This window comes from Alligator sinensis, unplaced genomic scaffold (genome assembly GCF_000455745.1).
Source record: "Alligator sinensis unplaced genomic scaffold, ASM45574v1 scaffold680_1, whole genome shotgun sequence".
NCBI lineage: Eukaryota > Metazoa > Chordata > Crocodylia > Alligatoridae > Alligator > Alligator sinensis.
In genome coordinates this window covers 347,006-357,927 of record NW_005842508.1, presented here as the reverse complement: position 1 = coordinate 357,927, position 10,922 = coordinate 347,006, and the positions used below count along the sequence as shown (strand labels likewise).

At 38.8% G+C, this 10,922-nt stretch overlaps 1 protein-coding gene across 13 annotated transcripts in view; it reads right to left on the bottom strand.

Moving 5' to 3' along the window:
- Positions 1-6: 6 nt before the first annotated feature.
- MAP4K4 (mitogen-activated protein kinase kinase kinase kinase 4) overlaps positions 7-10,922 on the bottom strand; it is a 201,303-nt gene continuing 190,387 nt past the window's right edge. For 11 of the 13 annotated variants that reach the window (XM_014523594.1, XM_025213172.1, XM_014523597.1 and 8 more), the window contains 5 exons: positions 6,163-6,263; positions 4,968-5,117; positions 3,000-3,159; positions 1,336-1,475; positions 7-1,138 (listed from right to left, as the gene is read on the bottom strand). In XM_014523594.1, coding sequence (XP_014379080.1) covers positions 1,055-1,138; positions 1,336-1,475; positions 3,000-3,159; positions 4,968-5,117; positions 6,163-6,263 — 635 coding nt within the window. In that variant the 3' untranslated portion in view covers positions 7-1,054. The other 2 variants (XR_003095857.1, XM_025213176.1) reach the window with 2 other exon arrangements.

The window sequence follows — 10,922 nt, the reverse complement described above, 5'->3', positions numbered from 1 at the left end:
TGAAACTTGCTACAGAATAACAGTCACAAAACCTTTCATCTGGTAGTTTTGGTATTAAGATTAAATTAGACATTAAAGGTTTGCATCTAAAAACGTATAAACGAAACCACCTCTTTTATTTTATGCATTAAAAACAATGAGGTAGGCACAAAAAATAAACATATGTAGTCTGGAATTTTTTTTTTTTAATTCTGCAAGTGCAGACTGTGGTAAACCTGTTGTTGCACTTCTAGGTTTAAACAAAAATTAAACCTTTAACTGAGGCAGTGCTAATACTGTGACACAACCAAGTTCTGGCCTAACACAGAATCATTATAGAAAATGAATAAACTTTTTTTTTCTTCTTTTTTTTCTTTTTTTAATCATCTGCACATTTCAGGCAAAACCTGGTACACAGAAAAAATGACTAAGTTATTGGCCAAGCCAAAATAAATCTAAAAGAAACAAAAAACCCCAGGAATTCCACCCTCCCCCCTCCCCAAAGAAGTTATCCTAGTCACTGCGTCTTTCACATTTTATAAATATTAACTTCTTAAAACCTGCACCTTCCTCTTTGTCCACATAATGTCACATTACAAAAAAGAAATGTCAATTAAATACATTGTTAACATTACTAGACTAGATCTGCCCTCCACTTCAGCAAGTCTGACTCTCTCACCACCACTTGTCACCTTCTCTTTCCTGCCTTCTGCCCATTTAACAGCATGTTCATCTCAAATCTCTCTCTTTCTTTTATACTAACAAACAGAGTCATTCAAAGCCAAGGAATTCTGGAGCTGAAGGAAAAAAACAAAATCCCATAACCTGTTGCTTTCTAGTGTGATCCCAAATCTCAAAGACAGATAGCACCTGATGGCAAGAACTTTACAGCACCAGCTGCATTGCAGCCTCATTTTAAGAACAAAAAGAAACCTAACACCAGTGATGCCTGTGCACACATGTACATGGAGTGCTGCATCTGTGCAGGTCTGTACTCCAGTTGCAAATAATTCCAAGTTATGAAGATCTCAAAAGACTCTGGATGTCAGTGATCCTTTGTCAAATCACACTGCTTCTACCAGCTCAGAAGAGAAGTCCTGCCTAGGGTCATGAAATAAACTTGACTGCTTCCACCAGACCGTACAGAGGCAAAGAAAACCTGAGGAGAGAGAAAGGAAAAAAACAAAAACGAGTTTATTACAACCGTCAAGTGAACGTATCATATGCTTGTTGTATGTTTTTATGCTGTCTAATGAGCAAGCAAGCAGGCATTTTATTTTCCCAAGATAATTATGATAACATTAAAGTACACAATGCAACTGAGACAAGGAATTGGAAGCAAAACTAAAAACCTACCTTGTCATTCCTTTCACATAAGAACTTGAGCCTTTGTGCCCTTTTGTGCATGAAAACACCATCCAAGTGCCCCGTTTCCACAGATCGTATCTCAATAGCCTTTTCTCCCCAGCCCATAATCTGATTGGATCGAATGTATGCTTTAGGAACAAACAAAAATACAGCCACGTGTTACAGATAAAGGCAACATAGTCACTGAAAAAAACCCCAAACAAACATTTTTGTATGATCTAATTTAAAGGCATCTTGCAAAGAAAAATGTACTTGTGTTTGTGTTTTCAGTTTTTAAGCTTTATTATGATGCAAATAGAAAGAACAATTCTACTCAAGGAATAAGTTGTTAGAAATATTCTTCTTTATGAAGGAGTACCTATCAACAAGCTACAGACTAATGGGAGTTTTCCTAAGTCTCAAAATGGGTAGAACATTGATTTTCACATACAGCTGTTCTTCCATGTTTTACAAAGAGATAAGTAGCTTTGTATGCAATCTAAACAGAACCTGAGATTTATATGCAATACAATCTCCCTGCTGAATTGCCCAAGTTTCACTTTTCCTTTGTGATATTAGAATTGTACTAGTTCTTTCAGTTTTGAAGAGTGTTCTAGTAAAAATGGGGAAAAAACTATTTTTGTGACGTAAGAGAGGCCATTTATAACGGACACATTTTACTTTATTTTCTTCCATTCTGAAAAATTCAATTAGCTTGAAAAGCATTAATATTGCTTTAAACGAGCTCTGAAAATGGAAGAAATATTAGAAGTGCACCTGTTGTAGGTCGTCTTTGAAATGCACCAAAAAGGAAAAATAAGACTATTTTTTTCCCTTGAGGTATCACTTGTAACCTCTATTAGTTAAGAACTTAGTACTAGCAGCAGAAAAAAAAAAACCCTCTCTCTAACAATTACTAGAGTTGTAATAAAAATTAGAAAAAAAGAAAAGGCTAACTGGCATTATAAAAAATATATTTGATAAATGACCTGTGTGTTATTTTGGTGAATGCTGCCAAAGACAACATAAGGGATTTCATAAAAAAAGCTACTGCCTCCAGGACACAGTAGCACAGACTTTCACACATGCTGGCGACTTGAGTACACACCCTGGGTATATGGTTGGGTTGCCAGGATGTACTAAAACCTGGTCTGCAGCATCATAGCTGTCATTGTTCCTGTTGGCCAGCAAGCTTAAGCTAACACACACGACAGTCGCACCTTCGTTCTGTTACACAGGCATACCCTAAAGACAACATTTTAGTATAAAATATTCTGCTTCCTAGAAATCACATTAAGCCCATCAATCACATACAATTCTCTCACATTAATACCCACCATCCTCCAAGCTACCAAATCCCCTTAGAGATGCAGGCTATCACAATTTAGCAGCTGTCTAACAATGTATTTTCAACAGCCTACAGAGAACCTAAGTTCACTACATCATTTTATTCACCCCCATGCTTCATAACACATTTATGTTTTTGGATTTTATTCTAAAGGGAACTCAATGTCAGCAAAGGAATCTCTCCCTATTTTGTACACTCATCCACCTTATGACATACTTGATTCACCAGCAGTTATCTGAAGACAAGAGTGGACGCATTTCACCCCCACAGCTCATTATCTCCCCCAACATTATAGGTTCACCTTTGATTCTCGCAGGACACATACCAACTGATGTAGGCATCTCTCCCCACTGTAGAACCACATCTTTGGTGATCCTCCCGTATGTATTAACATAAACACCTTCATCCTCATAGCAAACCAGCAGCTCCATCCCGTCAGTATTTGGGAGAATAATGATTGCATGTGGTTGGATACTACTCTGGATCTACAGATATAAAAGAGAAAGTTTTGTCATGCGAGCAGCTTTTGAAAAAATGGGCTGGATACTTTTTGTTTATGAAGCGGACTGACTGTAGAAAGAAGCAAATGGCATAGTCCCCCTCAGCCACCATGAAGAGGGATTGTTAGGAGACAGTAATACTGATATCAGTCCCGCAGGCAGTCACATGTTCATAATGCTCAATTGATCAAGGTTCTGTGGCATCGCGAAATAATGCCCTCAAAGTCTTTGGTTGAGTTTTTTAGCATGGACTTTGCCACACAACTCTCACTGAAATGGCAATGAAGAGCAGGGTGGGGAAGCACTGAACTTGAGCCCTAGGTTTAGAATGAAGCCTACCTGAGCTCTGCCTCTCCATGTGACCAAGAGAAGAATCAATTCACCATCTGCTTCCCTGCCTGCTGTTTACCTAGTTAGACCTAAAGTGTTGGGACAGGGACTGCTTCTTGCTGTATGCTTGGCCAGTGTCTGCCTTAATTTTAATTGCATAGGGTGCATTGAATTCTACTGTAGTATGCATATATGTAAAAAAAATTCAGGTAATCTTTTAAGATGCAGCATACTTACTTCTTTAAATTATTACCATTTGTATTTGATTGCAGACATTTTATCTGAAAATTACTTGTTAGCTACTCCCATCAATGTTTAAATACTATATACTCAAAATTATTTTTGAGAAGTTTGATCCTCCATTATTAAAACAAGTTGAAGAAAAAATGTAAAAGTTTGAAAATGCATTCAATTAATGTTTCTATAGCATAATTATGCAGAGAAGCTGTGCTATTTACTGTTTCCTAACAGACATGACACTTGTTATATATATTATACACACACACACACACACACACACACACACTTGTATCTTAATTTCACTACACATTTGGAGTTCATAATAAAAGTGTGCATGTCTGGAGTGGTTATTAAGAGTAGCTTAAGGCAGGAATGTGTTGAATTTACTTAATCTGTGTGTCAAAAAGACCAGCTTTGCAAAAGGGAATCCAAACAAACCTGGTCAAACTTACAAAGGAACTCCAATTCACACAGAACCATCCTTACAGTTATTTAATGGTTACAATGGAGCTGCCCTTTTTAAATCTTATTCAGCCGAATTGGAAGCATGCTGGGAGTAGGTAAGTAATATTGTGCTCTGCCTTCTCTTTCTACCCACCAATTAGTGAGCCTATTGCTGTTGTAAGCAAACCAATGATTCTGCTTCTGCTGTATGCCATAGGATGTGAGACTCACTTCTCCAACATTCATCATGCTTCCCCCTTCAGAGTTCCCTCTTCCAAACATATAAACAAATAAAATTAAATAAAATACTAACACACAAAGATCTCCTAAATCTCCGATTCAGAGGTAGAGGAGGGTGGCTTTAATTTGTCTAAATTAAATTTACATTTTAAATTTAAATTTAATCCTGATGTAAAACAGTTCAGCCACAATGACAAAACAAGCAAGTTTTTTTTTGTTTTCTTGTTTTTTTACAAGACAATTAATGGTTTGAAAGCAAACAATCTCTGAAGGAGAAGATTTTAGGGTACCTTTTATTTAGATGTAGGGGGAATGATTTAAGTGCAAGATTTTCTTTTAAGTGACCCACAAGTGAAAAACATGCATTTCAGCAGCCAAAGTAGCATACTGAAAGACACAAGATGACCCTTCTTTTGGATGGCTCTCATTCTGATCATACAGCCAGTACCATCAGCGTCTGTCCACCTGTTTATCTTTGTCAGTGAGAAGCGGAAAAAAACGTAAGAAATAATAATCCTGTCCAGAGTGTCAGTTCTTACATGTGTTGGTAGATAAATATCATAGACTGATCCTGAGTCTACATCAACAGCATGGAATCCAGCACAGGAACCATAGATCACTTTCAGCCTCTGACCTTCCTCCACAGTTAGATCCACCAGCAATGGCTTATGTACCAATTCTCCAAATGACTGCAATCAAAAATAAATAAATAAATAAATACAATCAGATCAACATCTTGGCAGAGCCTACTGTACTAAAATGGGATTCCAAAAGCCATACTCAGCCTGCAAAATCTGTATAGTGAGGTTTTGACTGAAGTGAGAGCACTCAACAGCTTTCAGGATTTAGCTATATAAACTAAAACAACTTGCTGTTTTTAAAGATGTATGGTTTCCAAACTCTAGAACATTTCAAATCTTTTTTGTGAATTTATAGTCCATGCAATAGCTTCGGTACCTGACATGATGACCAGAGATCCTGGTTTTCTCTGATTTAAAAAAAGAATCCCCAATTTTCGGATTAAAAAAAGTAACCCAAAATCCACATTTTTCTGTGATTAAAATGAAACGCCACCAATATATAGAAGTACGTATAGTGGTGTTTCATTTTAATCACTAAAAAATTGTAGATTTTGGGTTTCTTTTTTCATCCAAAAAATTGGGGATTTTTTTTTTTTTTTTTAATCAGAGAAAACCAGTATCCCCGATGATGACAATGAAGTACCTGACACCAAATTTCATTTCGTAATAAATGTACTCCAGAGTAAGGGGATCAACATACAATCAGATCTCTCAACCTAACTGACAATAGGTCAGTGGGAGTCGACCTTTTTGGCAGGCATGCCACAAAGTAAGACCTTCACCCTCCTTGATGGCCTCTCCAATCCCCTTGCCCTGCCCAATCTGTTACTTGGTTTTCTGCTCCCTACCTTATCTGCCACTGTGCTCCCTCCCTGATCTGTTATATACCACACACAAAAGGCTTCCCAAGTCACTTGTGGCATGCATGCAGCACACCGGTCATCCTTGCAGTAGGAGGTATTACAGTCCCTAACCACTAGGTGATTGGTGGAGCAGGTTTGTGTTCTGTGAAATTTACTAAATGAAATTGACTACATGATGCACATTTAATGCCACCAATATAACTTGCACCAGTTCATCTTCAAAATTTTTGAAGATGCAGTTCTGTAACTGCAAATAGATACTGAAGCTCAAAATATAGTTAAAAAGTTACCTTAAAAGCCATAAACTTGTGATACGGCTTTGGTGCCCAAGCATAGACTTCCACAGAACTCTTCAGAGCAATTACCAAGAATTTGATTCTTTCATATTTTACTGAAATGAAATGAGAAAACTCACTCAGCAGCAACTCCAAAAACTCTTAAGTGATTTTAGGAAGCAAGAAAAGAGTTTAGTCACTATATTATTTTAAACATTTGAAGATTTTTAGCTACAATTCATTCTTCTTTTAGCTAAATCACATTTCATTTAGTTATAATAATATATCAAGATGACTATCTTTTATTGGACCAACTGCATGGTTGGGATAGATTTAGACAAACTTTTGAATGCAATGCATTCTTCATCAGGTCTGAAGTCCAAAGTTTGTTTAGGTCTATTGCAAATGTACAGTTGGCCCAATAAAATATATCACCCACAGAAATCTTTGCGCCTCACCTATTTCCTGAATCATCATGGCTGCAACATCACTCCAATACTAAGAGAAAAGCTAACATTTCAGGTGATAGCTAAAGTGTACTCTTCTTATCTTAGAGTTTAGATTCCCTGGTAGGGTACAATGGGAGAAAGAAAAAAGAACGAAAATATCCTCCAATCAGTAAAATGAATAGCGATCTTTTTATTAAAGAAAAATACCATATAAACATGCAACATTCTTGTCCATTTCTTGCCAGTTTTATGAAGTTTTGGGTTTCAGGGATTTGGGGAAGTGGGTAGAGAAAAGGGGGTTGTTTTTTCCCCCAGAAACAGAAGTTACAATGCAGTAATGTCTGTCATTTGGTTCATGATGTTCAAGGAAAAATACATTTATCAAAAACAGTAATATGCTCCTAATGTTATAATGTAGCAAGTTCACAAATTCGAGGACTGGTCATCTGGTAAAACTCTGTTTGCAGCTATTGTCCCTATTGTTTAAGATGGGGGCGTCAAACAATTTTGGTATTCTGCATAGTCAGCTTTGCACCAAAGCTAATGCATTTGCTCCTTTTTTCAACAGCAACTGATGAAAGCCCAGATGCGAGTGACACGGCACAATGAGGACTGTTGATCAAGGTATGAATGCAACAGAGGAGTCTGGAGATTGTGCCAATGAAAGACACACCTATAAAAGATATTTTCAACAGTGACACCAACTTTGGACAAATTAGGTATGGACTAGAAAAGGGCAGCGAGTGTTTCAAGAGACAGTGAAGAGCATCAATGCCAGCCATGAGCATTTGCGTTTTTCATTGCATTCTGAATCAGGAAACGCTTTACCAAAACTCTTGGCACAGACCACATGATGAATGTTGTAGTAAAAACAGTGAATTTCATGCGAGCCAGGGCTCTCAGCCTTTCACAATTCAACCAGTTCTTGGAGAAAGGTGATTCTCAGTACAGGTGCTGTATTATGCTGAAGTATGCTAGCTGAGTTGCAGGGTTGTCTTTGAACATATGAATATGCAGAACACAAGAATGAGGAGTCAGAACCAAGTTTTGACGGAATTTTACAACAGTACGCATGCCTCAGAAATGCAGCCCATCTTTGGGATAAACAGCTCTCGATGCAATGCAGCACAGTTCTCCACCTTGGAATCACTGTTCAATGCCACTGGGAATGAAGGTGGTAAGAGCATGGAGAACTACATGGTCAAACCTGCTGATTCCAGGACAGAATTTCTGACTTTTGGAGTCATGAAGTAGAGTTCAGACTTTTCAGCCCCTGTTCTCTGTTCTTATGGAATATGCTCCTGAAAGGCTGCAAATGGAACTCACTGATATTTAGCATGGTCTCTAATGCCAATGACAGACATTCACTTAAAAGTACAATGGAATCTGACCACCAGTCCCAACAACTGTGCCTCCTATCATGCCACATATGCATGGCAGGAAGTGTGATTTTGGGATTGGAGATTAGATCTCAATTGTACCCTACCTACTAATGCAGGGGAAGCCCGGGGGCATGATTCGAGGCTCCCCTGGCACCAGCAGGCTGAAGGCTGGCTGGATGCCTGGTCAGCAGGGACTGCACCAGGGCTAGTTTGAACCCCAGTATAGTCCAACAACGATCAGCTGATCAATGGCTAGCTGTGACCACACTACTACCAGTCAGAGACTCCAGTGCAGTCCACCTGCCACATGTTCAATTTAAGGTACAATGGAAACCAACGACAAAATTATTACACGTTCTGCAGAATAGTTTTGTGGCTTAATTTCTCATTTATTGCACCATCAGTTGCCTGGGCATGGGCCAGGTTACTATTTAAGACATGATTAACTGGTTAGTCATGTCTGCGAGAGGCCCAAGGTACCATCCTGCCTTATCTTCCATCAACAGTCAGGATTCATGAATTTTACCACTACCTGGGAGAACCAGCAATAAAAACCTTCACATCAAGAATGTTATTCATGTTCACAGGCACATGTAGCAAGAAAATCTTCTCAGTGATGAAAACCAACAAATCAAAACGGCACTCAGTAGTACTCAGTGAGAAGCCATCCTGAGCGTGGCCCTGGCACAATGTTTGGAGTCAAACATCAGAGAGCTGGTTGCATCAAAGAGGTATTGGGTGTCTAGGAGCCTCTAGCAGCTCATGAGCTATTAGTCTGGACAAAAAGGTTTTTTGTTTTGAATTTATCTTATGTTCTCTTCATTTTTCTTATAAATGTTGTAGCAAGTACTTTCTGAACATAAAACAATTTTTCACGTTCAGACACAGCATGGATTTTTAAGGAAACACTGTATATTTCTTTAAAAATTGATTTTAAATACTTCCAACATATACTTTCTTTTAAATGATACACAAGTCAATAATTGGTTCTTCCTGGTATGCAGAAGGGATATGGAGATGTTCTTCTCAAAGAGTTTCACTCCCCTTAATCAGTAGGGTAGTAAGAATCATGAACTGTAAGTGTTAAAGATTTGAAAAACCTCTAATGACAAAAAAAATCAAGTCCTCAGTCAAACTAGTTCTGTCACCCCTCCACAGACTGCCACCTTGATGGGGTGGAGAGGTTTGCATGTACCAGTGACCCCAAGAGCAATACCATCATGAGTCTTGTACTCCTGGTAGGGTCACCCATGGTGGTAAGGTCAAAGGTGAGGTATCAGATGAAGAGCAGTTCAAGATAACAAAGACCTCCACAGTGGGGCAGGCACATGAAGATGGCATACTTCTCAACAGCTGTGAAGACAGATGAAGGATGCAGTGGAAGAGTAACTCCAATCGTCTTGAATCTCCTTGCCACTGGACACAGGTTTCTTCTCTGCCAAGAACTGTACAGTTGCTGATGCACAATGGCCTAGTCATGTAAAACAAGTCATGCACAGGCTTCTTCAATTGGACTAGTTCTGTCTCTAAAACTGGGCTTTTGTTTACCTTTGTCTGTCTTGAAAGCATATACAAGATGATGTTCACATACAGAACCCCTACCAGACAGAGGTGATCAGCAGTGTAGTCTGAAATTAGGCAGAAGGTATGGGAGAGTGGCACCTTAGAGACTAACTGGTTCAAAGAAAAATAAGCATTTGTAGGCAGCAACTTCATCAGATGCTATGAATAGTCTGGTATTCTTTTCTTTCTGCCAATCCATTCACAGTATAGGTAACAAGAAATTCCTTTCATGGTTGCTTTAGGTGCTCTCTGGAATCAGCCTTTATTATAAAAAGAGGAATGTATCATTTAGTAGTGGCACAAACTGCTGGGAGCATTTCCAAGATCCATAAATGCCAAAGTCACTCAAAATCTAGCTCCCTGCTGCATCAGAGAGACAAAACAGACACTGATGATAACTGCTGAAGCGCCGAGCCACACTGTCAGCTTCAGGACTGACTGCACTGTTGTTTAGATCTGCAGATATAACTATCTCCAGAACTCATCATCATTCTCAAGGAACTAAAATGACTTGTCAAAGAGGCCTCTCTGGTCCTGGAGGAGATCTCCTGTATATTTATTGTTCAAAGTAAAGTTCATTGCCAGGCTGCAGCCTAGTGTAACAAATCACTCTTCATCCAGAAAACAATGCTCTCAGTTTCACATTCTTCATTGCCAGAGTCTCCTTTAAATAGCTGTTAATGTATTGTTAACAGGTCGCTTCATTAGGCTGCCGACACCCTTGGGTATGATACAGGAGAAGTACACTATAAATTGTTTTCTGGGTCAGCTTTTTGGTTCAGCAATTTCTTACTGAGATATTTATTGACTGCTCCCTACTTGTAGGTGTTTCAAGATTTTGTGTGCGTGTGTGCACAGAAAAGTTTGACCACTGTTCAGACTGGGACTCCACAGCGACTGCCACAACTTCAAAGAGGCAATGTTAGTTTGAAACTCTGGGCTAGGTGAAATACGGAATTTGCTCTAAAGTACAAGTAAAAACAAACCCAACCCCCCCCCTCCCCCCAATTCAGTGATTCTGCTGCAGCATCAGGAGATCTTGTTTCGAAACTGGAGCAGCAGAGGCAGCACACACGTACTAACGTTGGCTTGCATCTCCCCCTGCAGGAGGGTAGGCTCATAGATATGTATGGCCATGCCAAATGTCAAACCGTCCAGCATATGTTTTAAAGAGTTCTACGACCAATTAAATTTCAGCAATTGAAAAAAACTGCTAAAAACAGTTTGTCTAATGGAAACAAACATCTGCTCACAAGTGCACTTGAGCAAGTGTGTGTGTGCATTAGGAAACATGATGAGGTAAAGGAAATCAATGAATCATCATTAATTTAAACATATGTTCTTGTTGCACGATGCCCTCCAAATCTAGCATACTGCTGTT